This window comes from Parasteatoda tepidariorum, chromosome 2, assembly GCF_982258835.1.
Source record: "Parasteatoda tepidariorum strain Cologne lab strain chromosome 2, Ptep-v5.0, whole genome shotgun sequence".
Taxonomy (NCBI): Eukaryota; Metazoa; Arthropoda; class Arachnida; order Araneae; family Theridiidae; genus Parasteatoda; species Parasteatoda tepidariorum.
Window position 1 is genome coordinate 48,872,648 of NC_141756.1, and position 20,756 is coordinate 48,893,403.

Here is a 20,756-nt window from a genome sequence, read left to right on the forward strand (position 1 = left end):
TTAAAACTGTTTATCTACCAGTAATCTTTTAATAAAGTAAGTGATATTTATTCATCTGCTAGTTTATTTAATTCTGCTTCCAACTGTATTATTTATTAGTAAAAAGTCTTTTTCTAAAGTGGTTGATAATACTTTAACCAAAATGTCTGTACCAGGGGCAGATTTCAACAGAGCTTAGGGGGCACATTTCAACAGTGTTAAAAGGTGTCCCAGGCTTATTATTTTTTTGTTAAGTAATCTTGCAGAAGTCATTAGTTTGCAAAAAGCCCATTAATTACGGTTGTTATATTTAAAATACTCAACTTTTTCTGTAAGGCATTATTCTAAATATTTTGAAAAACATGTGTTGAAAATAGAATTTATTTACAAAGAATTCATTGAAAGCATCAATAAAATAATTATTTTAAAATTTTATAAAAATATTCAAGAAAATTTAATTTAGCATGAAAATAATTTAATTTTAAGAAAATTGAAAAGTTTAGGGTGTAACATTATATTTAATAAAATTCTCAATTCTGTTATTTTACCTTCTTACAATTTATCAAAATGTTGCGAACATGTAAAAAAAAAAAAAGCACTCTAAACCAGAAGTTAGTGAAGAAAACATTGAAAAAGCAATGGAAGCTGTCAGAAATGGTGCATGTTTAAGAGCAGCAGCAGACTTATTTGGAATAGACTTTTCAGCTTTATTTTATAAATTAAAAAAAAGAAAGTCAAATAATTGTTTGGTTGGTGAAACCAAACAATGTACAACTACTAACACAAAATGCTACAGTTCTAAATACACAAGCCAACAAGTTTTTGATGTCCAGCAAGAAACCCTGCTTTGTGAATACATAATTACATGTTCAATTCTCAATTATAGTCTAACTTACAGACAAGTTCGAAAACTTTCCTATGATAACGCAAAGTGTTTCAACTCCAAAATTCCTAGTAGCTGGAACAAAAATAAAACGTCTGGAATTGACTGGGTTAAAGCTTTTATGAAGTGTCACCCACAGCTTACTTTAAGAAAACCGGAAAACACCAGCTTTGCAAGAGCTATAGCTTTTAATAAAGAAAATGTTCAAGAATCTATCAACAATTATGAGAGAGCTCCTAATTCTGGTAATTTTACAGTGGATCAAATATATAACTTGGATAAAACTGGAGTTTTAACACTTGTTCCAGCTCCGAATGTTGTTGCCAATCTAGGAGCTGGTCTGGTGAGACAAGTAGTTTCTGGAGAGCGAGGAAGCATGATAATCAATGTTTTATTTTCCAGAATTAGTAGTATAGAAAGAAATGACATTAAAATGAAACTGCCTCAACCAAGTTTAAGCTGCGTAACAGCTCGAGCTGTATTTTTCATGACATTCTCCGTAAACTTTGATTTTATTAAAGACCAAATAATGTAGAAAAAATCTAAATCAATCCAATATGTTCATTCATTATTAGTATTATTTTATGAGTAAAGTTAATTTTCCAAACTGTATGATCTTGTTACGTTCTCTTCAGTTGTTGAAATGTGCCCCACCACCTGTTGAAAACTGCCCCCCAGGAGGGGTAGATTTCAACAAAATACATGGTTCACTAAATATGTAAAATTAGGTATTTTGCCTTTGGTTTAGACCTTTGGAAAAAATTGAGAGGTTACCTCAAATATCAAATTAGTAAATAAAAATTAGAACTTAGATTTTGAAAGCAATAAAACTTCGAAAATAATTCTTAAGCAAAAACTGTTGAAAGGTGCCCCCCCTCCCCTATCAATACATTTTAATCTTATTTGTTTAATTAGTATTTTTTGTTTTGATATTTTTCGTGTTTCCTTATTTGGCCTTTTCCGCATTTGGTGCAGAGGTTTGCCCGGTCGCTAAGAGAGATTTTGATAGTCTCTCCTAAAGGTTTTCTTCAATACTAAGTCTTAGGAAAAAATTCTGTGCCTCCCAAAAGTGGTCGTAAGCAGAAGAGTTCACTACATATAGGTGGTCTTTCCTGAAGGTTTCACTACATATGAATCTACCAATCATAATATGTAGATTTTTATATGATGTGGATTATAAAATTTTTCCGGGTTAAATTTTGGAGTCAAACTTTTGTCGGAACTTGGTTTAATTTTTGTGATAAATAAAATAAAATTACTAGTAGCTTGATTGCCGCTATAATTAGAAATGAAATCTTCAGCTGAGATTATTTAAGATAGGTTCAAATTTTACTTGGATATGTTTCCATTATTTTGGAAGGTATTAGTCACATTAGTAAAAAAAAAAGAAGAAACAAAAAAGAAAGGAAGAAAAAAAATGTTAAAACTTTTTGTAAAAGAAAAGACTACATTTATCTACTCAACATAGAAAAATTTCTTGGTAGTGAGCTTTCATTTTTTTTCAATCCAGTACCATTTATCCTAATTGAACCTCAAAATTTTAATACTATGAAATTTTTAAGTGTTTTATTGTTTGATAATCCTTTCACTGTTGACTCTAAAAATTAGTTTGTGTAGGATCTGTTTGCTTTCCTACAAACCAAGTCTGTTGTCTTGCTCTTCAGGAATGATGTTTAAAAACAATATTATTGTATTTTTTAGATCTGAAATTGTTACTGATTATTTCTCTTTTTTCATTGTTAGGAAGAAACCATTTGGGAGAGGTGGTCAACGTTCTAATCCTGCCATGGCTTCAAAAGTACTAAAATCAATTTGTTTTGTTCTTTATTTATAGTATTTTAATGTTAGTATTGTAAAGTACTAAGTTGATCTAATTTTGTAATTTTACGTGCACAAAAGTTACAAATTCATTGAAAATAAGATTACAAACAAGGAGAAAGCCAAGCTTTTTATTATGGGTTATTTAGAATTTTAGGAAGAACTATATTTGAGTATATATGGTGTTTTTTACAATTGAAAGAATAATTTCTTTAAAACAAAGAAAATTAAATTCCTAATTTATATAAATGCTTGAATATTTATTGAAACTTTTTAAATCACTATACAGTAGAGCGCCGATTATCCGAACTGCTCGGGACCAAACATGGTTCAGATAATGAAAAGTTCGGATTATTGGAAAGTTGTTTAAAATCTAGTTTAAATGATTATTATTTATGCACTAACTTCCCTTCACACTTTTTCTAGGCTTAGGACTGGTAGTGCTATCTAAAATAGCTCTGGCGTGTTTAAAAAAATTTTTTCTTTAATTTTTAAATATTTTTTCATTTATTTTTTAAACTTTTTTTTCATTTTGAATTATTTTCATTATATTTCAGCTTTTTATATTTTTTTTTTATCAATTACTGATTTTACCACATTTTTCTTTATGTTCCATTGCAAAAGAAATCCAGCAAAGACTTTTGTTTCAAAGAAGATGCTCTTTTTTGAACAGCCATCCCCTTATTCTTTTTAAATAAATCAACTGAACGGGATCAACATCATTTTGACGTTTTAACCTATTCATTGCAATATCTAATGAATTGCATGCTTCTATATGAGAAGGTCCACTATCTTGAATTTGATCACCCACTTCTTCCTCTTCATTTTTCATTCAAAATTTCAGCAACAATTTTATCATCATTTAAAATTTGAAATCCTGGATCGTTTTCAGTGTCTCGACACCAGTGTTCTATTTCTTCTGCTGTATAACCTGGCATCTTTTCATCGGGAAGATCTACTAGTTCTAAAACTTCAGTTTCGTTTATTTTTTGGTAAGACTTTTATTCCAAGATTTCAGATTCCAAGCAGTGTAATCACTAATCATTAACCATAAGTGACAACTACCCATCCCCCAATAGTAGAACTTCAGCACATATCTATTCATAAACTCCTTCCTAATTTCAACCATTGTAGACTGTCAAATTGAAGCTCGCATTCTTAGAAGATAATTTTCAGTTGAAGAGGGCTAAAGGGGTATGTAGGTTTAACTGTATAACAATACATGTATGTATTGGCTACTATAAGAAAACTGCTAAAAAAGGCTGTAAATTAAATATGGTCTTCAGATGTAGTGGATATTCTTTATTCTTCTAAATTTAGAAAAATTGTCGATAAGCTAAAAAGTATTACAAACTTTTTAAAAAAAGAAAGAAGCGAATTCGGACATGGTTTGGATAATTGGACGTTCGGATAATAAGGGTTCGGATAATCGGCGCTCTACTGTATATAGAAAATAAAGCTATGCATTTTGGGAAGAACAAGCTTTTCCTTATCAGCAGGGCAGTGAAAATACAATAACGAAAAAGAGGTAGTAAGAAATGAAGAAGGGGGGGGGGGAATTCAACCACTCAAGGAACCAGAAAATAAGAAGAGTGAATAAAAGCAAATAGCTTTGGTCTGTAGTTGGTTGTAGTTCCTTTGAAGAAAAAAAAATTTAAAAAAAATGGCAAAGAAAGCAGAGGGAAAGTGAGAATACAGAATTAAACTAATTTAAACAAGTTTTTCAAGCTCACGATAAAAATTCAAAAATTTTCTTCATTTTCATATTGTCTTCATAAAAATGCTAAATTTTCTGAAAAGAAATTTTTTTTTTTACATTTATTTAAGATAGAAAGCATTCAAGATAAAATTTTTCTGATTTATGCTACACTTTCCGTTAACCACTGAGTATCATGAAGGGTTAGGATTCTGTCTATTGTGGCCGAAACTTACCCAGCTTCAGATTAATGGTAGTAGTTCTTAATTTACACACACTAGAGCTGCGTAATGGGCTAATACTACTGCTACAGATAGATGGGTAGTAGCTTGTCTGAAGGGGAAAATTGGCTGGCAAAAAATACTATATAGCCAGGCCACCATCATGCCATTGTTCCCAAATTTGTGTAATTTCTTAATGTCAATGACTCGATTGGTTTGGTAACCAGCCGTTGTGGGTGCTTTTATAGCAATAAAAATATTAATAGATGCTTTTTTTCGTATTCATATATGTGTAATAAGCCTGATTTTATTATTTGATTATTTAGCATTGTTGTTTGTATGACTATTTTTATTATTGTTATCTTTATATTCAGTCAACTTGGAAATGTGAAATATGTTCTATCCAATTTACTTCTCAAATTCCTCTCGATATGCATCTACGGGGTTCAAAACACGCAAAAAAGCTGAAAAGCCAAACTGCATTTAATTCTATTCAAGGACAAAGTAAGTTTCTTATTTGAGAGTTTAATCAACATTTTTTTTGTATTAAGTAGCAAAGAATTAAGTTTTGCTATGTTTTAAATATCTCTTTTATTAATGATAATTTTATTTTATTATTTAAAAAATTCTCAAGTTCTTAAATAACAAAAATTAATGTATTGTTTGAATGTTTCTTCTTTTTTATTTTGTAATATTTTTGGTTTCATATAGAAGGAATTTCTGTTTCTATTTCAAAAAACAAAGTTTTGGGGTAGAACTAAAAATGTATGTATTGTTTATAATAAATATCCTTTATTTCGATCTATGGATACACTTGTTATATTTCTCTCACACAAAAATTTGCATGAAATACTGTAATTTTGCAAAGGTGCGCCACATCTGAAAAATTTGACTAAAAAGGAAAAGCTTTTCATCAGAAAGGTCGCACCATCAGATAAGCTACACTAAATTTTACTATGTAATCGAACATAGTAAAATTTACATAAAGCATAGTAAAATTATCCGTGATATGCATCTGTTTCAAATAACAAGTTATTTATAAAATAAATAATTAGACATTTAAAAATCATTGTAATAATTATTTAATATATGATAAATTAATATATAGGATATTATTACTACTACAATCAGCAATTATGTATTTCGATAATTTTCATCATAACTTGTCAAATAAGCTCAGAATTGTATTGCGTACAATTGTGCACAATTCAAATGCAACAGAGTTGCAAACGCCAATAATAAATACCAATTTAAAATATTCAAATTTTATGTAAAGTGTTTCACCTCACTCATTAATTTTAGAGAAATTTTTTTTCATACCTGCAACAGAAGAAAGGAGGTGGGGAAATCGTACTTATGTCGATTCTTGTAAGAGACTTATTGGTCAACGGCTTCTTTGGTTGAAGAGGAAAGCGTCTCTTGCGCTAATGTTACATTGTTGCAAATTATTTTTCACCTGCACTGTTAATTCTTTAGATTATTATTGAACGTTAATTATAAAAATAGATCTCTGCAAAATATAAAAAGATGAGGAGTAATAATGAAATTTTGGAGAACCAATTCAACAATATAGAATTATCAAGTTCAAGTTGCAAAAAAAAAACAAAAAAAAAGCACCCGATAGGCCACCCCATTAAATACACCACATATACCAAAATTTAATGTTTTAAATCAGAAATGCCATGGCGTACCTTCTCGAAATTACGATATTAGGAACTGAATTCTGAATAGCTTACAGGTTAGTTTTTTGTTTTTTCCTATGTTGTTTCTGAATGATCGTTTAATTTTCTTTTCAATAATTATAAATTATTTAAACATTAAAAATTTATAGCGTAGCAAATATTTCATTTTATGGAGATAATCTAAATATTCGACGATTTAAAAATAATCTCACACAGTCATACAGTAAATGCTCTAAATGTTTGCAGAATTTTGAACTGTTAACTAATTGTTGTAAAGTTAAAGTGTAAAAAATCTGCAAAGGTTTTCCCCATTGGAACATCAATTGAATTTTCTCCCCCTTACCCAGTTTAAATCTTGTAACAAGTTCTTACCAAGTAATTCATTAAAATATTTGAATTTTCAAATTTTTTGTTTGCATTCTCAATAACTTTTTTCATTTTATGATGACTGAATACAAAAGATAGCTGATGTCTGAGATAGCTGTCTTTATACTGTTTTAGAATGAAATAATTAAAACTATTTTTGGTAGGTTTTTTTTTATAAAAATTAAAATATTATGTATATCTATTATATTTTAAATTATCAAAGATCATAAATATTGAAGATAATTTCAGTTTCTATATTGTTGTAATTTGCATTCTAGCATATTTAGTTATCTATTAATTATATTGCTGAAATTATAAAAGTTCAAACTTAAGCAATATCATTATCAAATATCATTTAACAATATCATTAAAGGATAAATGAAATAAACTTGAAGTGTGCTTTTTAGTCTTTTTTACTTGAAAAATTGATATTTATTGTGCTATGAATAAAATTATATTCATTAGCAGTCAGTGAGTTTTAAAATTTTGACCTAGCTTAAAATCCATCTTGACAAAAATAGACAAAACTTAAAATAACCATACATTTGATTGCATTTTTCAAACTTCTTTAATGAGTATTTCTTTTTTTAAAGAAGGAATTAATGAATCCAGATAAATTTATAATAAATGCATAAATCGCTTTGTAAATTTTTTTTAAAAATTAGTTGTTTTTTTAAAAAGTTCTTGAAAGGCTACAATTGTTTTTACAAGGTTACCATGGGTGCTATAAATTTATAATTGTGGTTGTAAATTTGTAAACCAACTGAAATCCAAGTTCATCAGTGTGAAGACAAAGTTAAACATCTACAAAACTTTAATCAGGCCTATAGCTACGTATGGAAGTGAGTGCTGGACCCTAAGCAAAATAGAGGAGGAAAAACTGCTAATTTTTGAAAGAAAAATTTTGAGGAAAATCTTTGGATCTCTTCAAGAGAATAACGTATGGAGAATTCTTTACAACCACGAAATTTACAAAAAATATGACAAATTCGGTGGGACCGACATTGTGAGAACTATTAAAGCATCACGCATTAGGTGGCTGGGCCACCTCTTCAGAAATTCTGATGCCGTCCCTGCCAAAAAAGTGACTTTTTCCACAATTGAAGGGACGAGACGTAGGGGACGACCACCTACAAGATGGATAGACGACGTTGAAAAGGACCTCAAGCTGTTGGGAGTCAACCGATGGCGGGCCGTCGCACCGGACAGGGCCAGATGGAGGAAAATCTGCGAGTCAGCCTTGGCCTGTGAAAGGCTGTTGCGCTTATGAAGAAGAAGAAGAAGGTTGTAAATTTGTGCTGTAGAAATTTAGAGTTTTAAACTCACTTTATCGTTTGGAATTCTGATTATGAAGAGATGCCGACCCCATAGTCCGGGACTTTCCCCGAAATGATTATGCTTAGTACAGGGTATCCGCGAACCTGGAAAGTCATGAAAAATCATGGAAAGTCATGATTTTTACTATTTTTTTAAAAAATAATTGTGGAAAGTCATAGATTTAGGTCTCCGAAAGATCTAATTTTTAAAATGGAATCCCCCCCCCCCAGAATTCATCCTGTTCCTAATATCTAAATTTCTAACAAAATCACCACTCAGTCACATTTTATTAGAATATAAAATGATTTTATCATGTTTCTTAAAAATTACTGTGTTCTTTAAAAAAATGAAAGAAAAAGCATCATTTCTAGAGTGAATTATCTTTTAAGCTCTCTGCTTTGTGATATAAGAATTTTTATTATTTTTATTTTATCAATTTAAAATTCTAGTTGAAGCAAACCAGTCATTGGCGAATTTCTTTTATTCCAAAATGAGAACGGAAAAATCAGGAGTATTTCTTTCCTTTCTGATGAACGAGAAAAGTATCTTTAGAATATAATTCTGCAGAAAAAAAAATTATTTGCTTTTGTATTTTTTTCAGCTATTTTATTGTTTCAGCTCTTTCTCTACTCTGTTTTTTAAATTTAAAATCTATAAATATGAAGATGCAGAGTATAACAGTTTTGGTTATACCTATCATTTCGAATAATGTTATAATGCTTTTTTAAATTTATTGTTGCGTTTTTTAGTAACTTCGTTAAGTCTTGAAAAATTCTTGGAATTAGTCATGGAAAATAATGAAAAGTCATGAATTTGAAAATCTAAAATGTAGCAGATACCCTGTTATTATTTAAATAAGAGAAAGTAAGTGCTCTATACCCCCATTTAGTTGTTAAATTTGGGTTATAAACTGAAATGGCATAATTTTTGCTGTGTCTATTTTAGTAAACTTGCATTTTCAGCTTTGACCATTTTCGTAAACACACATTTCAAGCTATGTTAAGATTTAAAAACTCACCGATGCTTTTCTACTGTATGCAAACTAGTTCTAACTAACATCTGTTTACTAATAACCGATATGTTTCAGTCACACAGATCAAAGAAATTGAAAAGTCAGATGGGAAAAAATTCTACTGTGAGTTGTGCGATATAATTGCCAATAGCTCTCTTCAACTTCAAATGCATTTAGATGGTATGAATGTAACAATATAATTTCTTAAATTTTCTGCATGGTTACTTTTACTTATAATTTTTTTATTGATTTTTAGGAACCAAGCACAAAAATAAATTAACCCAATCTACTGAAAATACAACAGAAGAATCTAAAGATATGCTGGGAAACAAAAATGTAAAAGAGAAAGAAGAGCTTAATGGAAAAAGTTAGCTTGCTTTTTTCTTTAACTTTATTTACTAAGACAATTTCCTTTACATACAGACATATTTTTAACTTCCCCTAGAAAATTATCTCATTCATAGAAAATCCAGAGACATCTTTAAAATATAAATGAATGAATAAATAAGCATGTAGTATTGTCACATATTGTACTTTAATTAAAGATTTAACAAAAATTGTGTGGCACATTCGGTGCGGACGTATTCCCGATCGCTGTGGGAGGTTTTAGTGGTCTCTCCTAAAGGTTTTCTTCAACATAAAGTCTATGGAAGTCTGTGCCTCCCAAAAGTGGTCGTAAATGGAGGAGGTGGTCTTTTCTGGAGGTTTTACTGTATAATCTCCTTTTGTGACTAAATTATTTTCTTTCATTAAAAATTTCAGACGACTAGGGCATGCATTTCAATCAAAAATAAGACTTTATCTTAATGAGGAAATTAAATAATAATCAAAAATAAGACTTTATCTTAATGAGGTATTAATAAGTTTATTCTAAAATTGTAATTTGAAATTATTTTAGGTAATGGAGGTGGTGGTGGTGTAAGAAGACCAGCACCTGCAGACTTTAGTGAGCCTCAGCCAGTAAAAATGACTAAATTTTCTTGTGATATATGTAATATTTTTATGAATTCTGAAGTACAACTGCAACAGGTAAAAAGAGATATTATAAGTTAGATTAAAAAAAAAAATTGAGTATAAGAAATGTTATATGTTATTTTAAGTACTTTAAACTAATGTTGCAACTTGATATTACAGGATTACTTTATAATAAAAGAATACCACTTTCAATTTAGAACTGTTAATTTGGGATAAAAATAAAATACAGTACAGAACCCATTATCCAGAAATCAGAAAACCGGAAAACCATAAAACCGGAACGAAATTCGATAAATTTTCTCGCCATTTAAAAAAAAATTTTTTTTTTTCCCCTCATAAGATTTTACGATTTTTCTTTCTTTTTTTTAAAGATTTTTACCTTACCATCATTTTGGAAATAATCATTAGTGTATTACTTCATCGTTTTTTCTTATTTTTAAGATTATTTCAAAATTTGTTTTTTAGTTGGGTTTAACAATTAAAAAAACGACTTTTTGTAGCGATTCAGAAAACCGGAAAATCAGTTATCCGGAATAGCGATGGTCCCGACCGTTCCGAATAATCTGTTCCCTACTGTATCACATCATAATAGTAGAAAATAATAAGAATGATAGAGGATGATAATGAAATAATACAAATAAATATCAGTAAATGATGAGAAAATAAATAATTTATCAGTATCTGTTAATTAAGAAACCTTACCAATTTTTTGGCCATAGGAATGTGTTGATTACTTTGAAAAATCATTTTTGACCCTTTTATTTATATATTCCACCGGGAATTAATATAAAAAATATATTGGTTTGAAAATTATAAATCTTCTCGAGCATAATTGCATTTTTATTTTATAAAAATTTTCATAAAAATATTTATTGCAATGAATTTAAAAACCTAATGGAGAAATATTGATAGTGAAAATGATTAAAGTGCTTAGATATTAGTAGGGCCTGTATTTATTTGAAATAGGACTTAATTTAACACTTAACTACTTTTGTGTGTAACTCAAATTTAAACTTTTTAAAATTAAATCTTCTAATATATACCCATGTAACATTCAATCAATAGAAAATTAAGAATTTTTTTGGCAAAATTGAATATTTAGCAAAATTACTCACAAAGGAATTTGTGATGCAGTTAAATAAAAAAACTTGTTCTAATAATTTTTTCAATGTTTTTTCCAAATTTCTTTATTTACTTTTTTTTAAAAATTAATGTAAAAAAATTGTGAATCTTAATTTTTGTACTTTAATTTTACAATTTAATTTCAATAAAATCATTAAAAATGGAATGCGGATTAGTTTAATACATGTTGTTAACCCTTAGCAATCTGAAAATATTTTTACATAAAACCCAACCCGGGTGGGCAAAAGCTGCCTGGTCCTATTTTGGTGAACCCTGTTAATTAATACAATTATGTCAGTACTTACATTATAATAAAATTGTTTTTTATTATTTTTTTTATTGATTGATTTTCTTTTTTAAGAAAGGTAAATAATTGACACTGTCACTGATGGCATATGTATATTCAATGATGAACTATCATACTATTTTTAAGGTCCTTAATTTTTCCAAAAAGTCCTTAATTTTTTTTAAAAAAAAAAGTCCTTAAAATGTGTTAATTTTTGCTTTGCTAAAAGAGTGGGAACCCTGTTATAAGTTATGGTCCTTTACACCTAGCTGTAAATGTTCTGATGAAATGAGCTTTCTATAATATTTGCTATAGTTAAAATTTGTTGTATTCAAGTACTAAATACTTGTTTCCCTAATTTTGATTGCTATAATTATGAGACATTTTAAAATTCTAGTAAGTAATATTAGTACATTAGTTAAAGTTTTAAGCTTTCAATATTGATAAACAAGTTGTAAACATGGAAAAATGTAAATCAAGCAACTAATTAAAATTAATAGAACTTTTTGGCCATTTATGAATTTATAAACTTCTTTACAGAATTTGCCTTTTTTTGTATATATTTCTAAAATTAGATAGCTATCCCCCCCCCCTAAAAAAAGCAGAATTTAAAATATTAGAAGTTAGACTTCATCTCCAGAAAGCAACATATAAAAGTATTAATAGTAAGAATTTCAACAAACTAAACAATCTTCTGAATCCACATAATTTTTCATCAGTTGGTGCAAAAAAATCAAACATGATGTTTAAAACATTTTTCCCAAACTAACCAATCCTCAATTTTTATTTTAACAAAATAAAAATAACAATTGTGATAGGACCGTTTAAAACAGATAATGTATTTGGTAAAATGTAGGACCATGTATATCTATATTTGTGTCCAAGAATCTACTGGATTTTTATTTACACCTGTTGGGCATAAAATAACTGTTGAACTTTGTTGATTAATATTGAACTTTGTTGGCATAAATTATTTATTATTAGTTTTTGGAAATCCTAATTTTTGTATTTTATTCTTGACAGAATGTATCCTTTAAAAAGTAATTTTTTAAAGTAAAATACTTTTGTAAAATAAGCTTCTATTTTTATTATTTTTGCAGCACCTAACAAGCAAAAAACATCAAGCTAAAGTTGAAGGAAAACCAATAATCAAAAAGAGGAAATTTCAAAAGCAGGTAATGTGAAATTTGCTGAACTGGTAATGTTTTAAGCTATGTTTTAAAAGTTCCATATTATTTTGTATTGATTTAAGATAACAAATTTCGTAGTAAAAATTTTTTTTAACAGAAATTATTGTAATAAATACCTCACTGAATTGAGTTCCTGTTTTTAAAAAAATTTCGTACTGGAGTAAATTTGTCTTTTCGTTGCTATTTTGTCCCTTGTTTAGAAGAGAAGTTTGTCTTTGAAAATATAAAATGAATTTAGGATAACTAGTTTAAGTTTTGAGTTAAGAATATTTTAGCAAAATTGTTCGTGGCGTTTTCAATTTTACAGGCTTATTGAATTTCTCTTTTTTATTTGACTTTATACTGGACTTACGTTTTTTTGCTTTTTTTTTTGTTGCTGAAATTTGAATATCTACTTCATCTGCTGTAATATAATTTAATATATTAAGAACAACCATTTTCCATTTAATGTACCTTAATGACTTTTTTCTATTTAATGTACCACTGACATTAGATGAAAAAAAAAGCACTAAATTATATTCATATATATTTTCCTTATCAGTTAAATCTACTATTTTGTAGATATTTATTAGTAAAGCTCTAACTAAGAAATTTTTGCATCTTACAAATCTGAATCAGAAAGAGCTTCTGTTAAGACTATTACTTCTTGCATTGTTAGGCAAGGTACTAAGAAGCAAAATTGTAAATTAAACAAATAAAGCGGTCCCTTTTCCTGAGCTCATGCAGCTAAAAAAATGTATCTCTATAATAGAAATTATTAGAATAAAAAATAACTATTAATGCTATAATCTATTCAATACCATTATAGAAAACACATTAACAAACCCTGGTAAAGCTAAATTAATTGTCAAATAACAATAAGAAAAAGTATAACAATAAAAATATAACTTTTAATCCAGTGAAACCTCGTCAAATTCAACACAAAGGGGAACAGAAAAGACGTTCAGGTTAAAAGTAGTTCACATTATCAGTCTAAAATTTTTTTTGGATGAAAGTCGTACAATTCGCAGGCATTTTGTATTATCTATATCTGTTATCTTTTTGCATTTTCTAACCTTAAATTTCTATTATGAATGTGTAAATTCAATAAATAAATTCATTTCAATGAATGCTTTTACTTTGCACTTTGTATTAAATTAATTACATAGGCATCTCATAATAAATGCAACCAATTAGTTTAAAAAATAAAATGAAGTTACAAGGGGGGGGGGAATATAGTTCTCACAAAATTCAAAAAGTGTACTGACTTTAGGTGCTATACATATATATATTTAATTTGCAGAAGCAAATAAAAAATTACTGTACAGAAACTAATTAATAGGGGTAAACAGATTTATTGCATAAAATAGAAAAGATTATTAACAAAATAATCGGTAACAGCTCACTGTTGTAATTTCTTATTCGCATATGCTTTCGAAAATTTTTTAAACTGACCAACTGCATACAAAAAATGATATGTATTTTAGTTTTGCATTACAAAAGAACAAACAGTTTTAATTGTTTTATAAACATCCATCAGAGGAAAGTTAACTAAAGCATTCCCTAATGAAATTTTCTCCACATGTTTTCATTCGTAGATATGCAATAAGCTATTTCAATTTCTTAGAACAGCCTATGAGAGTGTGTGAGAAATTGTTATCCATAGTGAATAAAGGATCAATTATCAGGGAAAAAGGCTTCTTTACATTCACACACACACAAAGTATTCCTATGTGGTGAAAGTAAACTCGATTCATATTAGAGTACAAAAGGACTTATGCAATTTCCTGTAATGCCTTTTCCCCCCTCACAAAACTCTTTCATTTGACTGCTGTAATGTTGCAATTATCAACACTATAACAAAGCTTTAAAATAATGTACTCTTGTACTGCTGTGCAAAAGAAAAATCAACGTAAGTGACAGAAAATTCAAAATTGAGATTTATATATATTTGGCATCGCTGTGTGATAAACTACACGTTGCAAAAATATTTTTTTCAAAAATACATTTTGCTTTATCTGTTTTTTAAAATTCTATTTTAGCGTTCATAGCATTAGCAATAAGAAGAAAATAGTTACCAAGTTACTTTTCTCAGAATCTATTCTGAAGCACTTTTGTTGTTTTATGTTGTATGTTGCACGGCAGTATAGATATAGAGCTGTGAATTATCAGTTTTCTTACCTGTCAGATAGGAAATAAATCTTCTGTTAACATTTAAGGTAAAAAATGTTTTCAAGTGTAATAAAATTCGAGTTTACCTTAAAAGATGTTTCATGTTAAGCATGTTCACGTTAAAAGTACTTTAAAGAATTATATCTGTATGCTATTTGACGGAGAATCGAAAATTAGTTCACGTTAAAAGAAATTGACGTTGGTCGTGTTCACGTTAACGAAATTTGACTGTACAACAAGAGAAAATACTGTGCATAAATGGGTGTATTACTTGCATTATGTAAGCATAGTTGTAACGTTTCACGCTTGTCAATTTCACTTTAGAAAACCACTGCTGCCAATTTATATTATTTCCTGAAGATTAAAATAAAATGAAACATTCATCCCCTTTTTTAAAAATTATTTTTCTTGAATAAGTAACCACCGTGGCAGAATTGTGGCGACACGGCGACATTGTCGCAGAAAATTAAAGAGTTCTTACAGAAAGATTTTTTATTTCAGAAGCAAAGAAGTTCGTTTTTTTTTACCTGCAGAATTTTTAGAAATATTTTTTTTTCTGTGGATCTTTTTTCCCCATTTCTGCAGAATTATATTCAAAAAATGCCTTTCTCGCATATCGCAGGTGGTATAAATGCTCGTGATCTTTTTTTTTCCTACTTTCTTTGTGGAGTGGGAGCTAAATTTATTAAAAAAGTTGAATAATTATGAGAACTTTATCAAATTAGATTAAAAAAATATGTAATTAAGTATATTTTAAATATTTGTAAAAATATATTATTCATATGCAGTGAAACCTGTGTATAACGATTCTGTCTATAACGATAAACCTGTCTATAGCGATATTTCCTTGAGGTCCCGGTGAAATTCCTATTTACTCAATGTATTTTTAACCTGTTTATAGCGATAACCACTTTTCAGTTAAACATGTCTACACCGATAATTTTTCCTCTATTGATAGTTGATAGTTCCATTCCGATTTTTCTGCCGTTGGAAAACGACTCCCCATCGAGCTTAAATATGAGATAACAAAATGTTTTTTGTTTTTTTTTCATCTCCTTTGTATGTAATATTCTTTCGTTGTTTCTGAGAAAAAATGCCACTTTTAGGAGAAATTAGAGCAGTAGAAATGGGTGAAGGGGTATTGTAGGAGGGAGCTTCGTCAGAAATGCTGATGAAACTGGCTTATTTTATCAGCTCATGCCAGATAAAACAATGGCATTTAAGGGAGAAAATTGTAAAGGCGGTAAAAAATCAAAACAGAGGTTAACTGTTCTACTTTGTGCAAACAGTACTGGAACAGATAAACTGAAGCCGTTCGTTATAGGCAAATACGCTAAACCTAGATGTTTTAAGAATGTGAAAAGTTTACCAGTTGACTACAAGGCAAACAAAAGAGCCTGTATGACAGAAGAAATATTTAACAACTGGCTGCTTGATGTGGATAAGGAGATGAAAAGAAAGAAGAAGAAAATAGCTCTCTTAGTTGACAACTGCACTCCTCACAACAATCCTCCAAGTTTGAAATATATAAAATTGTTTTATTTTCCCCCAAATTGCACGTCGAGTCTACAGCCATTAGATTTGGGAATAATAAAATGTTTCAAAGGATACTATCGGCGAACAAGATTAATTCAGAACGTTGTTTATAATCTGGATAATAAACTCCCAAATCCTTATGCAGTTGATGTGAAAAATGCATGTGATTGGATTTCCGGAGGGTGGAATTCATTGACACACTCCACCATCCAAAATTGTTGGAAGAAAGCTTCTTTCTTTGAGGATAAAAGCAACGGAAACGCAGAAACTGAGCTTACTGAAATCACTGATGAAGAAGAAAAATCTTTGGCAGGCTTCAATTCGATTGTCAGTGATTTCCAAAGATCATCTAATACATCATTTCTATTTAACGCAGATGAATTTTTAAATTTAGATAATGATGTGTTGGTTTTCAGTGGTGCAAGTGATGAAGAGATTTTAGCAGAAGTTATCCCGGGTGATCAAAGTGATGAGGAAGAAGCAGCTGACTGTTCTCAAAACAGGACTCAAATTTCACCCGAGAATGCCATATTGCTAATTAACACTTTGCAAGATTTTGTTGCAACATTACCAAATGTAACTGATGTTCATTTGAATTCATTAGATGGACTGAAATCTATGAGCATGGAAATGGCAATTGCTTCCAAAAATAACCAAGCAAAACTAACCGATTATTTTTCTAAATAATTTCTGTTTTCATTCATAAAATTGTAAGTAAATTTTTCTTGTGTGCTGTTTCATAATTCTAAGTAAAATTTTCATTTGGAGCCTATAAAAGAAGTTCAATTTATCATTAGTTTTAAACGTATACTTTTAAATTTCAAACCTGTCTATAACGATAACCTGCCTATAACAATATTTTATTTAGGTCCCTAAAGTATCGTTATAGACAGGTTTTACTGTATATATCATTCCTTGCTCTTTTATAGAAACATTGGCAGAAAAAATTTAATTTTATTATACCCACTTAAAAAGTTTTAGTGGTAAAATAATTTTTTTTCTCATGAAAAAACTTACTAAACACATTTTACTATATATATATATATTTTAAATTAGTTTATTTATTGTTCAGTGAAATTGCATTAAAAAAAATTTTGATGAAAATTTTTCACATAGGATGAAGAGGGTGTGCAACCAATCGAACAGCAACCTGAAACTGAAAATGAGACTAAAGTAGAACCTACAAGTGTTGTTGGAGTCAAAACTTTGTCTGCTAGTTTTGTGCGAAGTGAAAATTTGTTGTAATTTAATCCCATGTGTCATATATATAAAATTCATAAGCATAAATGATTATAGTACAATCATATTTTGTGTTTGTACTTTCCTATTAGAAAGTTAATTTCTTTGGGAATATTTTCTGTACTATAATCTCAACAAAATTGCCATCACAGGATTTTCGATATCAGAGATTTTTGAACTGTATTAAAAATTTTTTTTTCACGACTGCAAAAGCATGGGATTAAATGTGAAGGAAAAGCTGTATGTATATATATCATATTTATGTTTATCCATTCATTAAGTAAGGGTTTTCATACATGTATGAGCGTAAATCTTTTAAAATGTAGCTTATTTAGAATGTTGTAAACTTTTAGTGTAGCTGTTTCTTGCATATTATGTGTGAACATAATTTCACAAATAGATATATTGTTATGCAAAGTCAAGATTGGGTTTGATCATTAATACTATAGATTTTTGCCAAAAATGTGCAAAAAAAAAAAAAAAAAGCATTATATCGGTCATCAAATGTCCTTCCATTTCATTTACTTTGTGTACCGTACAAAAGCACATTGAATTTGCTGTTATGTTATACATAGTTGATTTTGACTTAATTTGATAATATTATTTTTTACATTCTGATTAAGTTTCATATTTTTTAAACCTTACCTTTAATGTTTTCGTAAATGCTATTGTGTTATCCAAAAGTGTTGACATGTCTAACAATAATGAACTACAAATATAATAAATATCTAATAATAAATTATTGTAGATTGAATTATTCATTTTATTAGATTTACATTTTATCAATTATTTCCTATGTTATCAGCTCCTGTATATGAATCTAACCTTAGCAATTTTATTAAAATACAGTAGAGAACCGATTATCCGGAACGATCAGGACCATCGCGATTCCGGATAACTGATTTTTCCGGTTTTCTGAATCGCTACAAAATGCCGTTTTATTTTAAATGTTTATAAAACGAAACTAAATTTTTTTGAAATAGTTTTAGAAATAATAAAAAATGATAAATAATAATACACTTAAGTTTAAATAAGGAAAAAAATTATGAAATAAAAATTATATACAGGCTTATATATGTTATTATTAACATTAATAACATATATAAGCTATTTGTGCTTATGTGAGATTCGTCTACAAACGGCTTTTGATCCGTCCTCTAAATCAGTTCTTTCGTCAACTCGATACGCCGTACGCTCTACATAACAAAATGGGCTCAAAATTTTGCAGGAAAAAAAATTTTTTTTAATGGAAGAAAATTAATTTCCGGTTCCAAATTTCATTCCGGTTATCTGGTTTTCCGGATAAAAGGTTCTGCACTGTATATATTGATTCTGTTTCAATAGAATGGTTTCTGACTCTAGGTGGAAAGCAAAAGATGCATAATTTGTTGGTTGGCGATCTGAGAATTATAAAATGGTTATTACACAAGATTGCTTCAGAAATGTTTTCTTTATTTTTTAACAAGAGAAAAAAATATTTATCATGAAACCTTAATATGTAAAATAGGGTGCCTAGCATTTTTAAAAAGTGCTTATTTTTGATTTACGATTTTTAAAAGCCCTTAAAGGTACTTTTCTTATTCGGGGTTTGTTAAAAGTGCTTAATTTTATGTGTTTTAAAAAGAGATTTTTTCTTTGGCTTATCGATTGTCGTTCTAAATTACAAAAAATTCACGAATTTTCTCTGCAATATTTATCAGAAACTAGTTATTTTATTATGATTATGTAAAGTTTTTGAAAATGTTTCTGAATTTTATTGATTTTATGTTTATAAATTAAAAACTTTAAACAATAGGAAAAAAAATTATTACATGCACAGATCCTAATTATGTTTCTTTTGGGGGGGGGGGAAGTTATTAAAAATATTTTTTGTTGGAAAATATGGCTACGCACCCTCTAATTATGACTGGCAGTTGTATTATTTATTCACATAGTGAACAAAGCATCTTTATTTTTTTTCTTCCCCCACAAAGATTAGTAACACTGTACTACATGAATACTGTCCCTTAGATGAAAATATCATATATCTCAGTGTATAAGTCTAGTTTTCAAATCTTCAAAATGTTATGAAAACATAGTTGCCATCTCTACTGGATTTTCCAGTAGACTGCTGGTTTTTTCCAGTTCCTCCTGGTTTACTGGTTTAATAAAAATTCTTTTGGTTTTTGTGCATTTTAGAAAATTCCCTAAAATTGAGTATATTTCCTAGAAAAAATCCCTTTTGAAATATAATTTTTGCACAGATTACTGCTTAAATATTTAAACAAGTAGGTATTACTAATATATAATGAAGCGACTCTTATTCATAGAAATCAGTTTAAAAATTTTTTTTGTTCTAAAATGTTCAGTTTGTTTTTATTCAGAACTACCTTTTTAAATTAATTAACAAAAATCTTAATTATTTCTTATGAATTATATGCCTATTCAAAATTACGAGTAAATGTAATTCACAACATTTCAAGCATATTTAATGCCAATCATGACCGGAAAATATTGCAGTTTTTCTATTCGGATGTCTATAAAAATCCCTAAAATTCCCTATCCATAAAATATTTAGCACATTTTGCAACAGTTATTATGAAATTTATGTTATTTCGTAAAATCTACTGGATTTTTGCCTATCTATGTTGGCAGCTATGTGAAAATCAGGGGCAGCGTATACACCGTTAATAAAGTTGGACATTTATTGATCGTGAAATTTCAATGTGTTATAAACAATGAGATAAATATGAATAACTCTTTTTAATTTATCCTTTTCAAAAACTATTTTAATTATGTTATATACAATTAATTTTCTCTCATATTTTCTTTACATTAATTAAGAATAAGAAAAGTTGAGTCAATTATTCAAAAGTATTTAAAAAATATTATATTATGAAAGCTATTAAAACAGAAAGTATAGTCAAAACTACAAAAAAAAAAAAAAACCTGAAAAAAAAGTGTGGTCAAAACTACCAGAATAAGGTAAAAACACACCAAAAAGCACAATAATTTTTAGCAAAGTGTTTTAGTAATGATTCTTAAAGGAAGATTAACAATAAAATATGGTTTTATTACCATGTTGTTTTGTAGTAAATGTGGTAAAATTTGGTAATTTTAACAGAACTAGTATAATTTCAAATGATGCAAAAATTTTTTTATTACTTCTATTTTAAGTCTATAATCCCCCCCCCCCCAAAAAAAAACTACTTGTAAACTTAGTTTTTGATCTATGTAAGCTGTAAGTTAAAATTTTAAAACTAAAAAAAAAAAAAAAAGTAAAATGTGTATTTGTAAATATACA

The 20,756-nt window shown here is 28.5% G+C and overlaps 1 protein-coding gene across 2 annotated transcripts in view; it reads left to right on the top strand.

Annotated features, from left to right (window-relative positions):
* The window catches only part of LOC107453324 (uncharacterized), a 38,309-nt gene extending 20,097 nt beyond the window's left edge, over positions 1 to 18,212 (top strand). For both annotated transcript variants that reach the window (XM_071177501.2, XM_071177500.2), the window contains exons 3-9: positions 2,606 to 2,660; positions 4,972 to 5,101; positions 9,050 to 9,154; positions 9,231 to 9,341; positions 9,873 to 10,003; positions 12,458 to 12,532; positions 17,351 to 18,212. In XM_071177501.2, coding sequence (XP_071033602.2) covers positions 2,606 to 2,660; positions 4,972 to 5,101; positions 9,050 to 9,154; positions 9,231 to 9,341; positions 9,873 to 10,003; positions 12,458 to 12,532; positions 17,351 to 17,479 — 736 coding nt within the window. In that variant the 3' untranslated portion in view covers positions 17,480 to 18,212. The remainder of the gene's footprint in view (positions 1 to 2,605; positions 2,661 to 4,971; positions 5,102 to 9,049; positions 9,155 to 9,230; positions 9,342 to 9,872; positions 10,004 to 12,457; positions 12,533 to 17,350) is intronic.
* Positions 18,213 to 20,756: the final 2,544 nt, after the last annotated feature.